Source organism: Perna viridis, chromosome 10, assembly GCF_037379345.1.
Source record: "Perna viridis isolate PV_CMFRI_1.1 ecotype Kerala chromosome 10, ASM3737934v1, whole genome shotgun sequence".
NCBI lineage: Eukaryota > Metazoa > Mollusca > Bivalvia > Mytilida > Mytilidae > Perna > Perna viridis.
In genome coordinates this window covers 19,894,887-19,918,724 of record NC_142454.1, presented here as the reverse complement: position 1 = coordinate 19,918,724, position 23,838 = coordinate 19,894,887, and the positions used below count along the sequence as shown (strand labels likewise).

General features: G+C 34.3%; 1 protein-coding gene and 1 pseudogene across 1 annotated transcript; one reads left to right on the top strand and one right to left on the bottom strand.

Moving 5' to 3' along the window:
* The first annotated feature begins 5,914 nt into the window (after positions 1-5,914).
* LOC148604865 (histidine N-acetyltransferase-like) lies at positions 5,915-23,450 on the top strand. The gene is made up of 4 exons (XM_088550769.1): positions 5,915-5,966; positions 14,156-14,376; positions 21,711-21,944; positions 22,220-23,450. The coding sequence occupies exons 1-4, from the start codon at positions 5,915-5,917 to the stop codon at positions 22,742-22,744; spliced, it is 1,032 nt and encodes a 343-aa protein (XP_088406895.1). The 3' UTR covers positions 22,745-23,450.
* Positions 16,354-19,529, bottom strand: LOC148604866 (uncharacterized; annotated as a pseudogene).
* Positions 23,451-23,838: the final 388 nt, after the last annotated feature.

Genomic DNA, 23,838 nt, shown 5'->3' with positions numbered 1-23,838 from the left:
CAGTTGTTTTTGGAAGGCGGGGTATGTTGAGTGACCTTTGCTTATACATTGACGTTTTGCAGGAGCAGTATATTGGAAGTTGCTCAACAACTTGTCTCGTGTCATCATTCCATTTTGGAGTCCTGAGTTGAATAAGTTCCTCCTCATGAATTGTTGGTATTGGAATGACCTCTGCCTTAGTTCGTTGCTTCATTGTCTGAATAATTTTCATTACCTCTACCTTAGGTTGGACCCGTGCAGGTCCGGGTGTCAAAAGAATAGGCCTGCAGCAGCGCTAAGCTTGTAAAAGGCGACTAAATAGTGCTCAGAACCCTAGCCGGGGGCTAGGGCGCTCTGCCCACAGAGCAACTGGGTTGTGTGCCCCAGGTGGTGGAATGGGGTACCCCTGGCGTGTTACACGCTGGGGTGTCAGGCTATAATACGGAAAACCTGACTGCAAACCATAGTGGTGCACCGTGTTGGGAAAGACGCCACGTTCCTCGCACATTAAAAAACCCTATTGTGGTATTCTTCCGGAGTAGGAACCTTAGGGCTCCGCCACAGGAGGCTAAATTGCCCGACCCTAACCACCTCTCCCTATTTCCAGTAGCAATCAAAATTTCTCGATCCCATTGTCCTTGTGTCCCGTTCCATTTTTCATTTCATCATCATGTTCATTTTATCATCCATTTCATGTTCATCGCCTGAATATAGCTGAAATATTGCTGCTCGGGCGTTAAACCCCAACAAACAAACAAACCAACCTAAGGTTGATCATGTTGATGGTTGTGCAGTGGGCTCAATTTCACTAAATGTCCCTCGTGTGTGTTTACTGTTGCTGGACATGCTGTGATGGAACAACGCCACTAAACCCTATTGTTGCGTTTGTTTTTGACAATGTATCGATGACCTCCCAGGACTAAACTTTCTCTGCCAAACTTGTTTTGAACATACTGAACTTGAAGGTTTGCCATACTTGAATTGAATGACTTAGAAAAGAAAACAGCTCCATTTTTATAATAATAATTGGTGAAAATGTTCAACATTGACATTAATGGATAATTAATAAAATGTAAATAAATAATGATGCAAAATAAATGTAAGAAGATGAATGCAAAAATATCAAGTTTTTCATAAATTTTATTAAGCATAACAATAACAGGTAAAAAAAATGGATTTTTTTACAGTTGTTTTGTCGAAGCAAAGTATTGAAATTATTTTTTTTTTACATGTTTAATCTCTAAGAATGGAATTTTTATGTGAAAGAAAATGAAATAAATCAAAGTCATACATAAACTTTATTATACTTTTACATATTTCAACTGTGATATTTATACAGGTCAATTACAGGTAAAATTTAAGCAATAATTACGACATAAACTATAATTGCTAAAACAACAAATCCTCCCATGTTTATTTAGGTATATAATTAAAAGTGGGAGAAACAGGACGTCACTTTTCACACCCGATATAGTGCAGGAAAACTTTCCTACCATTTTCCGTAGTGAATTTTAACTGTACACTGTAAAGTAGATAAAAAAAATAGATACATGTACATGTATTATCATATTACAAATATTATAATTTCAAGTATGAAATCTTTAATTAATACTGTACTGCATATGCCAGTATGTAACCACAGTTAGAGTACGTGCACATGTATTTTTGTAGTTTTCAGTATATATTTTCTGTTCACAGACATACAAGTGTAATCTGCAAATTTTGCTAAGAAATATGACAACTGTTTTACACTAGCAATGTTTACAGTAGACATATCACCAGTTCTGAAAATTTTAAATCATTGTGTACATTGGAAGTACATGTATATGAACAAACTTATTTATACCTTCACTTACCTAATGCATTGTACATGTATGAATGTCCCTGAAAATCAGCTCTTAGGAAAGGTCTACGTTTGGGTGTCTTGATATCCATCACATTTTCAATCCACTTTCATGGACATAGAATTTCCAACCTAATTGACTGTGTCTTTCGTGTGTCATGAAAATCCGGTATCTAACTTTAAGATCTGCATTCTGAATAAATGTATCTGGTATATCTTGACAATGCACTAAAAAGAACCATATTGATAGTCAGTTATGACTTACGTACATATGGATATAATACACATTTACATTCTACATTGAATATTACATGCCAATGTTTGCTACATGTATGTTTATTCATGTACATGTACACATTGCTTGCATCTTAAATTCCTGGGATCAAATCAAACACACATAACATATATAGGATATACATGCATTTAAAAGTACAATGTGTATAAAATATAAAACAACATGAAAACTCTTAGCATGTATAAACATATTTTTATAAAAATTGTTAACAAAAATATATGTAATTTACAAACACTGGAACACATTCTCAAACCTTCAGGACCCAGCTGGCAGGAACGGATCCACACACTATGAAAATGAGGGGTGGCATCTTGGGTTCTTCAGAAAATGGGGATGTTAGGACATTATTTGCAATTTTGGAAATTTTACACATGAAAATTATAAATTTTCTCATAAAAATGAGGGATGCCAACCCCTTGCACCCCTACTGTAATCATACACATTAAAACTATATTTACATTTTTTGTACATCACAAAAAGCGTACATTGCAGCTCCGAAAATCCGTTATTAGACGCTCCCGACATTCTCAAGAGTAAGATCAAGGATTTTTATAGTCATGATAGTAGTCTATATGTAACTCCTTGGTAAGATTGACGAAAAATTAACACTTTCAAACCTACATGGCCCATATTGTAATCGTAGACATTATGAACTTCCGTTGTTTTCCGCCTGTACATGTTGGACAATTACTTTCATGTCGTCGACACTAGTTTGCCTCCCGAAAATATTCACCGACTGGACAATACTTTCCATTGGTAACGCTTTGTCTTCTACATAACGATCACCCAACCACCGATGGGTGTCGCCTGTACGTTAATCATTTTACAGCGTTTGTAAATCACAGCGTAAACGACGTTTTCTGTGGTAACCATCTTTTATAACTTAAAGACGTTGGCTGGCCTGACGACCTCGCCAGTTTCACAAGTAAAAGGACACGTCGCAGTGTGGTCGCTTACAGTGTAATATGCCTTTACAGGGGGCGTCTAGTAGCCTCTTGAAAGAACACGTAAAAAGGTGCACTTTCAGACCCGCCACCTTTTCCTTTCTACAGGCAGTAATGGGAAGCAAATCCTTGGATACTGATGACATGTATTCGTCTTTAAGAACTATGGATTTAATTCAGGATATAATTCTGGATTGCCACATTGTGAGGATGGTATCAACGGAATACGGTCACTTGTGTTTCTCACTCTTTTTTCCATAGACTGACTTATACATATTTTGCCTGATTCTTACACAGAGAAGTACTTAATGTGATGCCAATATTATTTTTGCGCAACTTGTCACTATATGTATTCAAATAAAAGGTTGCAGCTTGAATGCCACCATTTGCAATGTCAATTTTGGATGTCAGTTTCACTGAATGAGAGTCTACACGACAAAAACAACTAATAATATATTTCAGATAGTTAGGGAATGGAATTATAAGGATTAAACACTGTTTTTCCAGAATTTATGGATGTGTAAAATCAAACCATTTACTCACAAACCTGACGTAAAAGTCCTCGGACTTTTATTGGTCTTGCGAGTTAATAGTCCGATTTTACACACTGATAAATTCTGGAAAAAACAGTGTTTAATCCTATACTAAGGATCTAATATATCGAAATACAATGTACGATATGATAATATTGAATTCACAACATACGTTCTAGCATAAATTGTTGTTCTTTGCGGATTTCCGTAATATCCCTCTTCCAAATAATCGTATTAATTATCAGAACACTTGTGTTGATTAATCTTTTAGTTTTCCTGCTTATCTCTCTCGCTTGCGATAGATTAGAACAAATACGTGTACTTAAATTTGATGTAAGTACAAGAAAAAACGCAACTAACACGGTTAAGAGAGTAGTTACATATAACTACATGTATATAATTGTTGGGGGAAGTAACTACAACACAGACGTAACACCACATAATGTCGATGGTTGATATATGACACTGAACCTTCTGTTTCCCAATGAACGTGGCTTATTACATATTTCATAATGTGCCAGGACATTACTGTCTGTTAACTTCACTGCAGAAAACTGAATAATCTGTATTTGCAATCTAAGACACCCTTTCAAGTAGTTTCCTACTTGATAAAATACATTTCTCCTGTACCAAATGTGTTTGAAACATTCTTAGTTTGCACAGGACGAAACTGCTGGAGGCAGACATCTTTGTCCTAGTAATTAAACCATCTCATTTATACTACAATAGGTTAGCCAGGAACTGAACCCATAAAAAAGTTTTCACATAGTAGTAACGTGTTCTTTATGTTTACCTTGTTATATCTATATATATCTCGTGCTTCTGATATTTGTCGAAACAGGTACCCACAAAGAAAGATAACTCTTACTGACTGGATGCAGCAAACTATCTACAATGACAAAGAACATACACAATGAATTCAAATAGAAATATAAAGAATAAAAACAAAGATAAATGATAAAATCCAGTACAGGCACAACTGCTCTTCTATTTAGTTCATGCTCTTACACGTGTTCACTAAATGGAACTGCCGAATATTGAGGAAGTTTAAGGTAACCTTAATATGAAAAGCACCATAACTGTCGTATTAAAAGGAAAACCGAATTTCAGTAAACAATGTAGATTTCAAAGCCACTAATTTTGGCATAGAACTTGCGAAAGATAAAATAAGTAAACACAAGTGAGGGTACACACATTAACGGCAACAACATGTCGCGATAAATGACGGATAACACAAAAAAGTCTTAGAGAAAGCATGTCAAGTACTAATTTATATATGAAAATAAATCGTCCATAGAGGAGATTCACGACTCATGATTAGGTGTCAAGGTTTAGGGTTCAGCATTTATTGCATCACAAGATGCTGATATTTTTTAACCTGGTGGTTTGTATTGCCTAATAATAAAACAATGAAACGTAATAGAATGGAGAGTTTAATACGCTATAAAACCTTGTTGAACCCACCGTTTCTATCGGAAATATTTTTGTCAAGTCAGGACAACAACGGTTGTATTCAACTTTACGTGACATTTCCATTTGTTAAATTGACTTTCTTGTTTTACTATTCCGACCATTGCCTAGAGTTTATCAGTTCAATAAAGTACATTTAATTATTCTTTACATCAGGAACTAGTGATTGATTAACGTTAAGAAGAGTCCCATCAATATGGCACGCGACAGTTACAAAAATTCGATAAACAGAGTTTGTTGCGCGTAAACTATAATGGTTAGCGGCCGCTAAACCTAGTTTGTCGCACATGAACTATAGTTTACGGTCGATAATCTTTGTTTATCAATGTAAACTATAGTTACCGTGGTGCGAATAACAGTTTGTCTACGATAAATTGTATTTCTAGTGCACTAACTACAATTAACGATTTGAAACTAGAGTTTACTGTCGCTAAACTTTATTTATCGGCGATAAACTGTGTTTTACGATGAAATTAATCATTGTCAGGCCGACTTAGTATACGTAACGACGAAGATGATTGGTTACTTATGATCTTGCTATAAAACTAGTAAAATATAAATAACTCGAAGTCCCGGGAACATTTATTTATTTTTTTATTATTATTTATCTAATTACTTATTTATTTCTTTTATCTTGTTAAAAATACCACCCCCCCTCCGACACACAAATACCCTAAAACCACGTTTTAAATCCTTCCCTACATGAAATCTTAAGTGCTCGGTTTATTTACGTTTAATATATGCCACTCCATTGACTGATTCATTTTATGAAAATAAGTAAATAAAAACCTTGAAAATAAGGTCGAAGCTGTTGCATCTCGGTGTTTATTTTTGTATGTTCGGATTGGTGATGACGAGGTCAAGTCATAGATCTTGGACAATACGTATAGCAAATTCTGCCGGTAAGTATTTTTAAGGTTATGTCTCTTTGTCTTACGCTGTATAAAACTTGTTAGATTTAGAAACAGCTACATTCTGCAACTGTCAGTTTGATAGGGTAACGTTGTCGTAATATTGGATGGTAAGGACCGAAATGTGTAACCCTTACATGTACCATCTTTTCCTCGTACCTTAATAATGTTTTGCCTAATAATTCATCTGTTTAGTTCTGAAAATTACACGAAATTTGCAAAAATCCATTTCACTTCATTTCTTAGTATTGAAAATGATGTATATTCTTCTAATATTTCTTGTTTGATTGCTTTTCTTATCCCAGAAAATAAAATGTGTATTGTCGAAAAGGTCTTAGCATGTATTTTCGAATGGCATGTCAAATTGATCACAAAAATAAAAAAAAACATGCACGTACAGGTTACAGACCACCAATTCAACCAATGAGCATTTGGAACATAGGCAAAAATAGTCCTACGCAGAAATTACCCCTGTTCCTCATAGTGCTGTGAAAAAAGTTCTCATCTTATTTAAAAAATTTAAACAGTTTCTGAAAGGAAAAACATTTCTGTACATTTTATAGGTGCATTTTGCTTCTTGTGATGTGAAGCCTAATCTCCATAATGATTTTTAAATATACCCCTATCTTGTGAAAACACTGGGATTTCCCATGCTATTTATAGACCCTTCACTTCCGGTGACCAGTACTGCACTGCAAGTCTGCTAACCCCACATGCCATTCTGAGGATTGTGAGCTGACATATATAGAATCATGCTGATATATAGTCCTCTGCAGGTTAAAGTTAAGGTAAAGTCCAGAGAAGCCATTGAATATTGTGAAATTAGCATAGAAGCCTATGGAAAGTGGAATTAGTGGTTTTTAGCCTTAAGATGAAGCCATGGCAAAATGAAAAGTTTCTTGAAATAGCTTTAAACTACTTGAAGATCTTGTGAACTTTGCCATGAGAGGAATACAGTACTAAAATCCTTCAAAATATGCATTGTTTTAAGTTGTAGATCCAAATTATGGAAAATTGGTCTTTTTGGCTGATTTTTATGTCCTATCTTGTAAAAAGTGTAGAAAATTTAGTAAAAATATCAAATATTAAACTTTGAGGGCTATATTTACCTAAATATGGTGGTAATAAGCACTTGAAATCAAGTTTTGTGTAGATTTGAGCAAAAATTAGGTTAGAAATGAGGAAAAACTCACTTTCATTACTGCGGTTGAGGCCATATAAGCATTCCCCTATGGCAACATGGAAAATCCATTATTGAGTACTTTTTTTGCTTTAGGTGCCCTTTACTGGTCATGTTTTAATGTGAAAACACTGTATTTACAAATTTAAAGCCAAATATATCACCTTTTGTGAAAATTTAGGATTTTTGACATGTGATCAAGAAAAAGGGGGAGGCATGTCAGAAATAAATTTTTAAAAATAGACCAATTTCTCAGAAAATGATTACTTTTAAAACACTTCTTCATTAATATTGTTAAAAAACAAGTTGTGATTGATATTTTTTATTTGAAAAGTCAGAAAAAGTTCTTTGCAAATATTTAATGCATTTAAGTATGGTAGAATATTGTCACTTTTTTGCTGGCACAACTTGGTTACCCTATATTTAAAAATCAAATATTTAAAAAAGTGCTTGTCACATTTCACTGAAACTTTGCAAATGCATTCAGTATGTGTGTAGGAAGATACCTGTATAGTTATGTATTTTTTCTAAGCCAAAAAGTGATCCTTTAGGTTACAGACCACCAATTCAACCAATGAGCATTTGGAACGTAGGCAAAAATAGTCCTACGCAGAAATTACCCCTGTTCCTCATAGTGCTGTGAAAAAAGTTCTCATCTTATTTAAAAAATTTAAACAGTTTCTGAAAGGAAAAACATTTCTGTACATTTTATAGGTGCATTTTGCTTCTTGTGATGTGAAGCCTAATCTCCATAATGATTTTTAAATATACCCCTATCTTGTGAAAACACTGGGATTTCCCATGCTATTTATAGACCCTTCACTTCCGGTGACCAGTACTGCACTGCAAGTCTGCTAACCCCACATGCCATTCTGAGGATTGTGAGCTGACATATGTAGAATCATGCTGATATATAGTCCTCTGCAGTTTAAAGTTAAGGTAAAGTCCAGAGAAGCCATTGAATATTGTGAAATTAGCATAGAAGCCTATGGGAAGTGGAATTAGTGGTTTTTAGCCTACAGCGCATGCTAAATTACTTCCACTAAACTGCATACATTGGAAAACACCGTAAAGCAGCAGAGTTATTTGAAGTCCATAACAGTATTTTAGAATTTAACAGGTAAAACGCTTATTTTTACTCTCCCCAAGTGTTTTTCCAACAATGCATGTGTAACTTTGTGAACCCCAAAACGCATGCTTTAATGCTCTTACCTTCCCCCTCTGTTTGTCTGTAAAATTACTTGCGAAATATAATGGTGTCATAATTACAAAAAAATATAGGACCTTCCATGGCCAGTGATTTTTTCTTTGTTTAACGAGGATCTAAATGAGAAAGTTTTAGATGTATATATTTTATTTGTTTTTTGTTATTAAATCAAAATTCATTTTTCAACTTACATTGAGTTTTTTCAGCGAAGTTACCCATGGTTACCGTAATGTTTTTGAATTTCCTTTATCCTCATCTCAAACCCTAAATAAATCTGAATTTAGAAAAACAGAATATTAAGATTAAAATCTAGCAGGAGTTTGAATTCTGTACCATACCTATAGTGTTAATCCCCACTTAGAATGGGTATGATACTACACTCAGGTGCCAAAAGTTTGTCAACTTTCACATGTACGCTAGTCCGGCCACGCCCCCTTTTAATTTTTCCGATACCGATAGTGACAATGTCAATGCATGTCAACTTCGTAATTGTTGGTTTAAAAATAGTAAAATAAGTAACTTTTACGGTGACTGGGTCAAAAATGACGTCATTTTCTTTGTTACGTCATTATTCGCGTGTTTGTAAACATGGGGAAGAGAGGTAAAGATCTTGATGTTCAAACCAAAGAAACCATTCTATCTATAGTTAGGAGTGGACTTAAGTCGTCTAAAGTGGCAGAAATCTTGGAGATACATAAGTCTACAGTTTCCAAAGTTTTGAAGAGGTATAGAGGACGTGGAAACAACGAAAACGCACCAAGGAAAGGACATCCCAAACTTTTGACAGTTCGCGGAGAAAACGCATTGACAAGGATTGTAAAGAAAGGCCGCCGGAAAACTTTGAACGACATAACATTGGAACTTAATAGTGATACACCTGTGAAACTGTCTCGTAGAACAGTTCAACGTGAATTGAAGAGGCTTGGGTATAATAGGAGGACAGTAGCGAAAAAACTTGGAGTACGCGAGGTTAACAGGAAGAAACGCCTACAATTCTGTCGTGGAAAACTACATTGGACAGCTAACCGTAACTGGAAGAGAGTTATTTTCAGTAATGAGATGACTATTGTTATAAAACCGGATGGTAAAGTGAAGGTATGGAGAAAACAAAACGAAAAATGGCGTGGTTATTGTCTTGGATATCTGAATTAGGGCCCGACTCGTAGTCTGAAGCTTATGGTTTGGGGTACTATTACTTACTTCGGACGAGGACTGCTTGCCTTTGTTTACGGAAATATGAATTCGGAGAAATATATCAAGACTTTAGATGACTTTTTATGGCCTGTTATCATTAAACACTTTCCGAATAATGACTTTCAGTTTATGGATGATAACTGTCCCGTGCACAGGTCCCGAGAAACCGCAGCGAAGCAGCGAAATGGAATTCAACCGTTTGTCTGGCCACCACAGAGCTCGGACTTAAATCCGATTGAGAATGTTTGACTGGTCTTGAAAAATCACATAAAAAGAAACATTTTTCACATTAAAGACACGGAGGACCTAAAACACGAACTTCGGAAGGCCTGGAATAAGATCAGTGTAACATACCTGCAGAGCCTATACGGAACATTGCCAAAACGTTCCCGACAAGTGTTAATGTCTAAAGGATTTATTACAAAATATTGAAGTTTTATGTCATAAATAAAGGTATGATTTTTAAATTTTATTGTGACGTTTGTTGTTTACAATAACGCCATCTTGAAAAAAAGTTGACAAACTTTTGACACCTGAGTGTATCAAGAGTAAAAAAGAGGCAGATAACCAGAATGTAGTTTAATTATGTTTTTTTAAGCCATTTCATATAGAATTATGTTTTGTTTTTAATTTGTGTATCTTAATCAGAAATTGGGCGTGGGGCGGGGGCTTTGACCCCATACATCATCTGTTTAGAACATAAAAGGTAAATGGTTAAACTGTGAATTTGGTCACATTTTTTGGATAGGAAAATGAAGATAGAATTGGATAAAAGTCAGTTACTATCTCCAACATTATTTTAAAAGGGTGAAATTTTCCGAAGTTTCACTATTGTTGCCTATTGGAAAAAAATAGTACTGGTCTACGTACATTGATATTTGGCTAAGATGTTTTTCTGGTTCTTTCTGTATCTGAAGTTGAAGAATTCAGTCTAGATAGTTGAAATACACATATACATGTACTATAGTCGGCGTCACATAAATAACATACTGTTAAAATTTGAATAAAAATATTTTCTACGACTTTATTGACACCTACCGTCGTTTAAATTGTCTTAAATGACTTGCTCATTCGTTTAGCCAAACGGCTTCTCCCTAAACATTGAATCGTTAAATTCCGGTCAGATTTTAATTCTAGGTGCTAATATTTACATTGTAAAAAGTCGGCCATGTTTACAGTGATCGGGTTGCTAGGAGATGTTGTTTACGTTTAAATGGTTTGTCCAAAAACCGAAGAACCCAGAATGCACTTCGGCGTTATTTCGGATATCTCGGATTTATTTTACGCGAACAACGTACAATACCGAGAAGTTGATCAAGCAGACGATTGTCACCGGAGTTCGACGGGAACTTACGGACTTCGTTTGTAAACAAATCGTCCCGTAAAAACCAACATGGCGGATATTAGTATGGGATTTTCCCGTAAGGATTTGTTACGCATGATTTAAGCTAATAAGCGACTTGTTTTTGAGAAGCTGTTTGGCTAAACGAATGAGCAAGTCATTTAAGACAATTTAAACGACGGTTGGTGTCAATAAAGTCGTAGAAAATATTTTTATTCAAATTTTAACAGTATGTTATTTATGTGACGCCGAGTATAAGATATATGTAATTTTTTTTTTTTTTTTGAGTCAGCAGTTACTGTACTTAATGTTTCCCTATACTCTATAAGTGCTCTGTTATTGACATGTCTTATTTTTCTGCATTTTGTACATGTTCTTGTTGCTTAGGACCCTTTCTTCTATTTCACTTAAAAGATGGATAACTCCTTAACTTTTCATATAATGATCCTTATATGACATCCCAAAAATGTATAATTTAGACAAGTGTATGGTTCCTAATGCATTATATTCAATACAAAATTGCATCTTCTGAGATAGTACCAAGTTTTAGGGATAGAAGATTCAATCATATAATAACCTGTCAGGAATTGTAGGCTTTTTGTAATTTGTAGTATGTTTATGATGAAATATAAGGTAAACAAGAGGCCCCAGGTATCCAAATTTACAGGAAAAATGTGGATTTAAACATTAAAAACCTCATATCAGTATTTAATGGCAGTGTTCTACGATTCCTACTTCCCGTTACCCGGGGCAAGTGAATTTTTGGTCAGGGAAAGTTAGGTACTTAGTTACACTTTCCCGTGGCAAGTTGAAAACTTCATATGCTGTAAGGATTTGTTTTCTTAGGAAAGCAGTCATTGACTGTGGGAAAGTTGATTTTATATGGATTTTTCCCAAGGAAACCTCAATTTCTGAAAAATCCTAGAACACTGTAATGGTGATTCTTTTTAAAACTTTTCTTTATGTACAATAGGCCTTTACTGAAATAAATTAAAGTATTGCTTCCATTTAAACCTCTTTTATAAAAAAAAAAACCTGAAGTTATAATTATACTTATACTATCTGCTTGTCTGACCAAGCAATCGAGTGTTATTTACCTCTATAGGATATTACTTAATTTTGAGATATACCTTATTTCTCCTCTAATAGTCATGCTTACTAGTTTGTTATGTAAATTCAGCCATTAACACTCATTTCTGCTATTAATGTATAAAGTAAGTCATTCAAATAAAGTATAATCCATAGTTCACGTTATGTCTTACAACATCAGTTCATAAATCATCTAAAACATCTAGCAAATATTAAACAAGATATTTATGGGAAATCACAAACAGTCAAATTTGAGTTAATAGCTTCATTACGAAAATAACTTTTTTGCTGGCAACTCTTACTCCGGTGTACTAGCCTCTTGGTTCTACATTGACATTCTATGTAAAACACAGAGTATTCATTCCACTTGAAAATACTGCTCACTAGAGTAAAACATAGAACGACCAAACCTCCAGTATAATTCACTGTAACAAATAGTAATAAGTGAGTACATTTTGAGATTGGGCAATGAAAATGCAAAATACAAGGAAGGGTAGAGCTACTCAGACTTTTGAAGAGAACAGATATGATATTAACAGATATTAAAAATGAAAAAAATATGAAACATGAATGAAATATATTTATAAAAAATATAGTGAAAAATAACAGCTTTTCCACAATAACAAAGATGTTAAGAGTATTTACTGAATTGACAACCGGGAGTAAACAACAGTCATCTCAAAGTTAGTTTGTTTTTACCTATACACAAAAACTTATTAAATCCTCCTTGAAATGTTCTTTCAATTTTCGTTTTACATTTAGCTAAAATAATGTATTAGAATATAAATTGTTAAAATATGAGACTTTATTAGGTTAAAATTCATTTTTGTGCAAGAGTATTCAAGGGAACTTATATTCTAACGGTAATCAAAAGAATGTAATATAGGGACAAAGACCAGACATGGAAAACAGATATACACAACAAAGAACATAAAATAACAAAAATAATACATACAAAGTAACAAAAGCAAATGAGTATCTCAGACCCCACTAAAAACTGGAAGCATGGACCAGGTGCACCGTTATGGTAAGCGTCCTCTGCTTTCTAAAAACACTCGCCGAGTTGCTCATAAAAAAATCAAGTCCGGTGTAGTCGAAAGAGGAAAGGAAAACCATGACACGTTGAACAAATCAGTTTTCATGGCGCAGATGGATACACCGTAACGATCCACGAGTTCGTGATGACGACCGTAAAACTTCTGTAGCGATGACTTCAATATTGTAGCAACAAAACCCTGGTCCAGAAGCCTACTTTTTTAGAAGTCTAGCACGATACAAAAAGAAGTCTGCGTAGTTTCCTAAAGCTCTGGCATAACGTATGAGTTATATGAGTGATATGAATACTCCATACTAGTTTTCTAAATAGAACAAACGTTTTGTACTAATTTCGTGACTTACAAAGATAGTCTACAAGATTGGTGAATCAATATCTGTAATGTCATATCAGTATTTTGACGTTTCAAATTTAAGGTTAACATTTACCATAGGAGCAATGTAATAACACTGATTTCATAGCTTAGTTTTACTTTACAGGTTACATCTAAATGTGTATTTGATCGTGTTTTGTTTGTTTGTTTGTTTTTTGTGTTTCATTTTGTTTCCTACATTTAACCTAATTTGTTTCTAGAAGTAAACATGATCATGATCAGTGTCTCTGCTGTAGTTTTTTTAACACGGCTTTAAAAAGACATTACATTATTTCTCTTGTGATTTATGATCGCATTTAAGTCCAAAAAATATTTCAGTTCTAGAGTTATTTTCTTTACAATATACAATGCAAATCGTTTCTTCTATATTTCAGCTTATTCATAAAAATATTAATTGTTTATACATATTTATTAACTTCAAATTCAAAATGTTTTTTATTATTTTTTAAAGAAATATAAATGCAAAATTGTTACCGCCTATTTGCCTCATCCTTCAGCGGCAACAACAAACAATTTTTACATGCAGAGATTGGATCCTCAAAATGATCAGGTATTTTTTTTCAAATAGCCGAATTCACCTTGCTTTAGCACATTGCAAAATACATGTACTTCATTGACATATAGTGTTGCTCTTGAAAATTAATATAATAAAGTATTATATTAAGAAAATTTATTCAGTTTTAACCAATGTTACAGAAACGTATGAAACATGCTTAGTATTTGTTTTTCTTATCTTATTAGGTTTCATGACTCGTCATGATATAAGATCACAATTGCGTCTGATCTTTTTAACGTTGAACATGGCATTTGAAATAAGGAAAGTTGGATATGAAGATTATAAAAATGTGATGGATATCAGAAGTAATGTTTATGGTGGATTTGATTATCTTCCCGCTATATACCACGACGTCATCGGACACCCATCTTTTCAGGGTTATGCTGCTGTAATAAACGACGAGTTTGTAAGTTTTATTTTTCTAATACTGCTCTTGAATGGTATACTATTCCCAATTACATCATATACTATGCTCCCATTCCCCATAGAAGAAACCCCCCTCCTCCGATAGATACTCCATTGCATTTTTTAGTAAATATATACATTATTAAATTGAATACAGTTCTTGAATGGTGTTAATTTTCCAATTACAACAGATACTATCCCCCATTCCCTACCCCCTGTAAAATCCCCATTGTATATTTTTTGTCACATGTTGACATTATCGAAATGAATTTCCTATTTTGAAATTCTTTAATATTTAAACTGTTATTTTTTTTATTAAACTCATTACATTTTTCATATCAATATATACTTTAAAAATGATTTCCCTATCCTCTCCAATTCAAAATTCCTGCCCCTAATACTCATCCACATTTCCCATCCCTCTATATACCATACACGTACTGCAGTAGACAGCATATACATTAGACAAGAATTGATTTGAAATTTTCATATTGGTGATTCTTTAAAAAAAAACAACATTCATTTATTTCTGACGAGCGGAATTTTATACATTTGCAATCGGTGTATTTTTTGCAAGTTAAATGGTGAGATTTTTCATATTTAATTCAGGGAAACTAGATTGGCAATGTACCTAAAAATTTAAGCGTTTGGAAATATCTAGAATTTCACCAGGAGAATGGATATGGTGAATAAGTCACAGAGACAACAACACAACCGGTATGAACACGTGACCTCTAGGCCACTAATGAGTCTTCAATTAAAGGAAACATTACACACAATTTTTTTTTTTCAATTTTTGGTTTATTTGATTTATTACACTTCATACATATCATAAAACGCCCCCTGTCGTCACTTACGTCGTTTATTTGAGAAGAAATTGATTCAACATCGACGATGGCCCAATTTGAATTAGCCATGTGAACATGTGACCGCGCTACGTCATTGGTTCTCAATTCATATATCGAGTGGTTGCAATGCGTGGGGCTTCTGTACTTTTTACATGATTTCTACAACTGAGAGTGAAAATATTGGAAGTTTGTATCAATTTAAGCAACTTCGAGAAGAAAATGATAAACAATGACAGAAATATTTAACTATTACATATGTGAAGACTAGAATCCACAGAGAGACGACACCACTTCTTTTCAAAGACTACATAGAAATATTTCATTATCTTCTGTCATGTTTAATTGGACTTTTTACATATTACAAAATTAACATTTTAAGATTTAAACTGTTCCAATCTCGATCTTCGATGAAAATATTGATTTCACCCCTCTTTTTACGGAATGCTACTCCTGACAAGTGTACCAGCACCCTGTAAGTACAGCTATAAGATAATACGAACATGTTATTTTATTTGAGAACCCATAAGGCCACACCAAAAATATTTCTTGTTCTTTGGATTTTTAAGACAAAAATAGTGGGGCGGCGAGCGAATTTTTTTTTGGTTGAAAATTTGATGGAGCGAAAAAAATGTTTCCCATCGCATTACTGTTTTTTAACTTCTAAAAAGGTGTATTCATTTAAAATGACGTGGTTGTCCAGTATCATGAGTATATGATGTATTTTCCCTGTCTATTCTATTGGTCAAATAAACTGATATGGCAACCTCTAGATGTCTTATTTTCAGCCAGTTACTACAGAGATGGGATGTTGTCACCTTGACATTTACTACATATTCGCATCAACCTTCACTTTCCAGGATAAAAATAGGGCAAAATGTTTCAAAATTTTATTGTGCAGACCATGAAAACAGCATATGTAGTTTTATTATAAAGGTTCTTTTTATATTCATTTACTGAAAATGTCACAAAAATACTGCTAGATCTCTAGATCCATGAACAACAGTTCGTTTGAATGAATAATAACAACTTTCACATTTCATATCCCATGGAAAAGTTGAATAATAAATTTACGAAAAAGAACACAAAAAGTTAACAGTTTGTCTGGTAACAATCATAATAAAGCATCAGAATTATCTCTTCTGTTTTTTCGTAAGGCGCTTTTGCCCCCCCCCCCCCCAAGTTTTGGCTTCTTTTCCGGATGCCCGACAAGCACTGCATAGTGGCCTCACAACAGCAAATTTATTTTTTAACTGGTTGAAGTAGTCATCCTCAATTACATTGTCTTGCTGCCCACAGTAAAAACAACAGTCAGCAAATGCAACGGTTGATGCACTGTAATAAGTAGATTAAACAGGACTTGATCAATTAATCGATTGTCTAGTAACTACAATACTGTATAATGGGTGATCCTCTAAATCAAACAAAGACTTCCCACATATATATATCCGTTCTTCTTTGGTCCGGGCAATAGCTTTAGCCTGTAAAATGATATACAGTGTATTAGAAAAATGGTCAGACTTACACATGTATTTCTTCACACTTTCTGTATAAACAATAAAAAAAATTGTAAAAATGTAACAAGTATGGTGTGTGTGGAGGCACTACTGATGTTTAAAGCACATATACTCCATTGTCTAATAGTACTGATGAACAGAACTGAACTTGTCCACATTTTGTATCTTCAGAAAACACCTTTTATATTGAACTTATTGACATACTAAAAAGTTTGCTTTTTTTTTTCAAATATTAAACTTGGTGCTGTGAAGTGATAGTGCTTAAAACAGAAAGGAAAACTGTCAAAAACATATTTTTAAATCAACAAATCAACATGCCTTTTTCAACTAAATTTAAACTCATACATGTATTTTTTCTTGTATTTCATAACGATCTTAATTCCTGAACTTTTAATTAAATCTGTAGATGCAATAACAGTGACCTCATACCTGATCAACAGTTAATTTTGTTGCTGCGTATAGACATCAATTTTGTTGCTGCGTATAGACATCTAGGCTTATTACATTCCGAGCAATTTATTACTTCCCTCACTTTTCCTGTATTTAAAAGGGCTTTGTTGTCTTTGTCTACTAAGTTAGACATTGATGGCTCCTGCAGAGACGGTCTGTGCATATCTGTTGTATTGGTACCATATAACTGTAAAAGATTAAAAAAATCAATTCAAAGTTTAAGTCAACTATAAATGAATCACAAACACTTGTGAATAAGTGCATACATTTGTATATTGGGTCACATATTGTAGACTGGTAGATTTTGTCTGTGTACAAAACAGTCAAGGTGTATATTGAATGATAGACACAGGTCAGTATTTTTTCATGGACATGACAAGTTGAAATTTGGTCTACTGAAGTACGAATTCTAATTTTCAATCAATCAAAACCTTTTGTATAAAAAATTAAAAATGGAATAGAAAGTGTATGTATACTTGTGTTTTAGTGTGGGGGATTTAAGATGATTTAAAATAAAAACACTGAATCACCAGCAAAATTATGTCATACATTTATACAGTATCACTGTATACAAATATATATCACTAACAGTACATGTATGAAATACCTGTTGAAATGTTTGATACGACACATTCTCTTTTATCTGGAATAGGGTCAGGCAGAAAATGCAGGTTTTCAAACTTCTCTAACGTTGGTGGATTTAAAACACAGTAACCACAGTCTGGCTGTGTGCACTTTTTCAGTTGAAAACAATAGTGAGTGCTTTTGCCATGAGAATTGGTGAATTTATAAAACTCTGCATGAGATTTCAGGCCTTTACTGTCAATATCTGAGGTCAAGCTATTGTCACTTAAAATATTACAAATGGGATCAACAACTGATTTCAGGTCTTCATCAGTTGCAGCATCATGTACAATCAGTGATTCACCTTTCAGCTTCATTCTTCCAAAACGGTTTTTCAACAGAGCTATAACGGGGTCCATAGAAGCAATCAATGCCTCTTTAAAAGCATTAGATCGCTCTGCATTTTTACGGACAGCAGATAAAGAGCTCTTATTTTTTAATGCTTTTTCAAATTCATCTGTCATTTTTTCTCGAGCAAGAGCAACATGCTGCAGGGCCAAGTTTAAAATGGACATACATCCTTCAGCTGTGTTGACCCAGCTATGATGTGGGGCTGTTCTTAATGCCACCAACATATCTAAATCAAGCTGAATAAAAAGGACCAAAAGAGAAAGTTTAACTGTGTCAAATGTCGCCCTGTGGTCAGGCCCACCATTAGTAAAGAGAAAAAGAATTGGTTTCTCTAAATTCACATCATCATTTGACTCGTATGCTCTTAGAATGCTAAGTAATTTTGTGGCATGCCGTATTGCAGTTGAAGGCTGGAAAATCTTATCTTTCACTGAAACATGCACTGTACCATTAAAAAGGGAGTCTGATGAATTTTCAGGGATAGTACTGATCATTACCACAGAAGGAACAATTCCACATGTATGAAAATTATGGTCGCAAGCAGAGAGATGACTTCCTGATAAAGGGGCAAGAACCTTGTTGTGCCCACGAACACCTGTGGAAATCTGAATTTCTGGTTCCCTGACCGGAACAATAGCTTTGTCATCGAGACAACACATAACAGCATTATCTCTATATTTGACAGCCATCTGTTTCATATACTGCTACTGAGTAAAAACATATTTTGAATCAAAATGATCAGCATGGCTAAGGCGAGACTGGACTTTAAATTTTATATCAAACCTTCCTGAATATTTTAGTACAGTATTTACATATTGGTGTGACGGAAAAAACTGGATTCTGATGACGGCACAGGAACATCCTCAGGTAGTCTTTCTTTTACTTGTGACCTTAAATCTTCTATAGATATAGCAAGGGGCATATATAACTCTTGCCTATGTCTACGTTCATTCACTACTAGGGCTAGTTTTTCTTGAAAGAACTTTTCACATTCATCATAAAAAACAACATTTTGTCTCCCCAGGTTGACCATTAAGAGCCCTATGATCGATCAATAACTCGGAATCGTCTGAGGACAAAAGTATTTGGGGTACTCTTTCGTCAATTATACCATGTTCCTGAGAATCTGGAGCACTGCTATCATTTGTTAATTCCCTATATAAGTGACGAAGCACACTTTTTGAACCTTTTAAATGGGAGGTATATTTCTCTATGAAATTTTTCCTCATATCTCTTGAGGAATAAGTAGGTAAGTCCGCATTGACTCGAGCCATTACCTGTGCACATCTAGTTTCACGCTCAGGTGATGGCTCATTAGGTACAGACCAGATAAAAGTCAAAGTACCTATACTGTTTCCATAAGCCATTTTATAAATCATGACTGTGAAAGTTACAAGTCTGCAATATACTTGCGCCTATCATACCTGTCAAATTCTGAAGTCAAATCACTCAAGTCCACGATAGTGTAATGACCCTGGCGCTCAACAAATCTATCTAAAACCCTGTACTTATATCTGACATTTGCAACCTTTGACCTTACCTCAGAAGAACAGTCCCTTTCTGGGATACGGGCTGCTTCAGACCTACGATGAAATACACTCTTATGAATTTTGTTATCTTTTTTTCATTCTAGAGCTCATCTTTCTTATGCTTTCAAGTAACTTCTGTATTAAAGTTATTATTTTTTTTATTGGAACCAGTATTGTTTGATGGCAGTTCCATGATACTGATCAAGTCATCACAATATTCAGACTGAATGACAGGTTTTGATGTCGATTTTTCTTCCAGTCATTATACCCAGGAAACCTACAACCAGCTTCTGAAAATTTATCATGATGAGAAGTTGTGTACAATAGAACATCCCTCAAAACCCTAACAGTTTTCTCCCCACTTTCAATGCAACTTGCATTCCATCTTAAATTTTCTTCTTTAAGGAAATCAATAATGTCATTGTATAACCTTTGGGGAGCTATCAGTTTATCATCTGAAGTGATTTTGTCCGGAACTTCCATAGCTTTGGCTGTGCCCATCAAAATCTTGAAAGCATTTTTTTGCCTGAGTTTGAACAAGACGGAACAGGACTCCCCGCAGGACTCTCGGGTTTAGAAACGACAAATTATACAAATTTCAACCCAAATTCTTCACAAACTGGGACGTTGCTGCCTAAATTGACGACGACAAGATTTGAAGATTTTATATCGGACACAGAACATCCAATTTCGATGTTTAGAAGGGTGTCGTCATTGCCAATACTTTTTTTCGAATACGTCGCCAAAAGTCGTCGACTTCTTCACATTAAACAACGTATTTGGACGAATATTCTTGCCTTTCTCCCAGACAGAAGTGATAACGTTGACAGAATCATCCATGTCTCACTTTTAAACGTTGTTTTGGTGATGTTTCCGACTGCAAAGTGCAAACAAAACGAACCGGAAATGATCGCCGATAATTAAAACGCGGGAAAATGTTGGACCGGATTTTTTTCCGGCCGGATTTGAAAATAAAAAACGAAAATCGGAAAAATCGGAGCGGCGATTCCGTCGAACAAGACATTAATTTGGTGTGGCCTAAAGGTTTCGTGTTGAAGCTTCCTCGTGTCCTTAATCTTTTTTTCTAAAATTAATTATTTTAAGTGACCTATAAAAAACATTGTTCGTACCAGAAAAGCTCCCTTAAACTAACCTAGGGTCGCCTATTATAAATTGTGTATTGTGTCAAATTCTCCACGTAAATTGTTTTATTTCAAAACTCGTAAGACAAAAGAAATGTAATTATATTTCAATTATCGAAGTCATACACCTGCCTCGACACCTGTGTCACGAGTCGCCGAACCATGTCATGATAAAAGTAGCCGTCCACGCTTCCTCTTGGCCATAATTAAGTCTACCGGGCTTTGTTATAACCCAGCTGCAAAGAAAGAGTGATACATAGAATGTCACTATTTATGTGCAACCTCCTGTTCAAGCCTACAGCGTGACAAGCGTGACAAGTAACTACCTATTTAAAACAAAAACAAAACTCCCACCTTGTATTTAACAAATATACCAGGAGCACCTAGTTTTTATATTTAGATTACGTTTTTTTTTTTTTTGGTCTTTTCTTTTACCTAAATACCTAAATGTTCTTCCAGTAATAATGATACACGTAATATAATGTACAATTTGGCAGTATGTAGGGATTGCAGCGCAAACAATGTTTGTTCGAACGCTTCATATGGACAGAAGAAATATCTCTCTGTCAGTTAATGATGTTTATAGTTTTGTTACACGTACATGTATTTCCCTCCAAGTCGGGGTTTTACCGGCGGCGTTTTTTTTAATATTCTAATTATAAGTACGTGTATATAAAAACGGAAGGAGTAAAAAGGTGTTAGCAACCTTGAGTATGTATGGTAATGGTTCAATTTGTATTTCATTTTTATTTTCTATATAAGATGTTTCTTTTTTTAAAACGAGGTGTGAATCTGCATTGCATATTCATTATTTACAACAATTAAACCAATTCTGACAATATTTCACAATGTATCGTTCATGTTCTATTTTTTCTAGGTCGCATTTACACTTACTATGCGAGTAGATGGCGGGAAAACGCTCCTAACGCGAGCTTCAAGGATAAGAAAAGAATACGAAGGAAAAGGAATATTCGGACAGTTTAATGAGCGGGTCATTGAGTTAACAAGTCAAGGAGTTGAGCAATATGTTGCTGCATTTGACAACACAAACAAAGCGATGATGCGAAAGGCAGATTCCGTTGAATCACAATTTTTCCTTTCTATGAAAAGAGTACGTAGACGTTATCATTGTTATAATTAGAATTATAATGTTAACTGATTTATTATTTCAATCGACGGTGTTATAACTTTTAAAATACTATTTAGTATATATAGATAGCGTTTTTTTTTTTTTCTTCATAAAGTGCATTTTTATACTTTTACTTTGAATACAGTTAACATTCTATTTCATACAAGACAAATATTCTAGAAATAAGATTGAAAGAATTAATGTTCTCCATATATGAAAACTCTATTAAACACTAATTCAGTATAAACATATTTCAGGAAATAATCCATTACGAATGCTTGACTGTATCAAACGACATCACGAATTCGTCATGTATAACCAATAACGTGACCAGACTTCTGGAAGAAGATGACATAAAATCTATTTTAAATTGTCCAAGAACATGCGGACAACTTTTCCCTGAAAAACGACTAGTATGTAACTGGATACCATTTCGCCTACTGGAAGAAAATATTCAGTTGGTAATGTTAAGTTCAACCCTTATTGTCGGAAGTTTTACTCCTGACTGTACTTTGTTGACATTTGGAAACTTGTACCATTGTACAAGAGGTGTGATTTGTCATATCAATATTTACGGAAACGATTTGGACTACCTAGGTGAACACCTGGAAAAGTACATTAAGCATTGTATTGATAAATTCATTGACGGGAAAATCTTTATACTGATTCACTGTTTGGACGAGGTGAAAGTTAGGACAGATGGATTGATGGAGAAACACGGATTCAAACGAAACACGTCTCCGCTATTTCATACATTTTACATGGTTGAAAAAGTAATGTAAAAACTTCATTCAATTTATTTAAGAAATCACGACAAAATAATGCATACACAAAAACAAAAAAATTGTTAAGGCACAGATTATATACGCATTGTTTTTGTTTGTTTGTTTGTTTTATTTTGTTTTTGGTTTTTGTTTTATTTTTCGTTTGCTTGCCTTTTTTTGTTGTTTTTTTTTTCTTTTTTATAGGGGGGGGTATGTTTTTGTCTTTTTTAGTTATGTTTAGTTGATTACTGCAGACGAAATATTGGGCAGCAGTTCAGAAAACTGAACAAGTAGATGATTCTAATCTATTTCGAAATCCAGGACAAATCATGGAAGCCGTGAGACTGCTCACGTGAAAGACTATTAACCGAGGCCATGCAGGAGTTAGTTAGCTTAGATGTCATCCTTGTTGAATGTTCTGCATTTGTATGTAGGATTACCCGATATGTGTTTGATTAATAATTCCTGTATCAAAGTCCTTACTACCAATTTGACAGTGAGTTCAAGTTCTGGTTTTTGAATTCATGTTGTAGATTTATCATATCAATTTATCTAATAGAATTGACATAGATTTCGATACAATATTTGTGATCAACAAAATTATATGGTATCACAAATTTATATCCAGAATGTTGTTGAAATCTTAGTTTAACCAAAAGTAGAATGATTCTTTATATCGAAATTTATTTGCATTTCAATCACATAAAGGTAATTTATTCATGAGTATAGGTATTTATATTTTTTTATAGTTTATACTGTCATTGAAAACAAACAGCATATGACAAACTAGGCATACTATTCAACATGCAAATTCTAGATTCATTAACCTAGTAGCGCTAGCTCTGACAAACATGACGCCACGGTGTTCCTAGGGCGGCGTGCTCGCCTCGATTCAAAGACTTTAGTCACTGTTCTTGCCAAGCACGCCATATCTAGGGGGATAGACTGACGACTGGTTGGTTCGGATTCAGAATAATGTGTCCGATAGGGGATTGCATGCGTACTTGCATTGCATTTGTCTTGCGTCTGTGAGCTACCACAAAAACAATTCGACTCAGCGTGTCAGACTAGTAAAAGGCAGAGATGAAACAATAAGGGATATCTATCTGAAC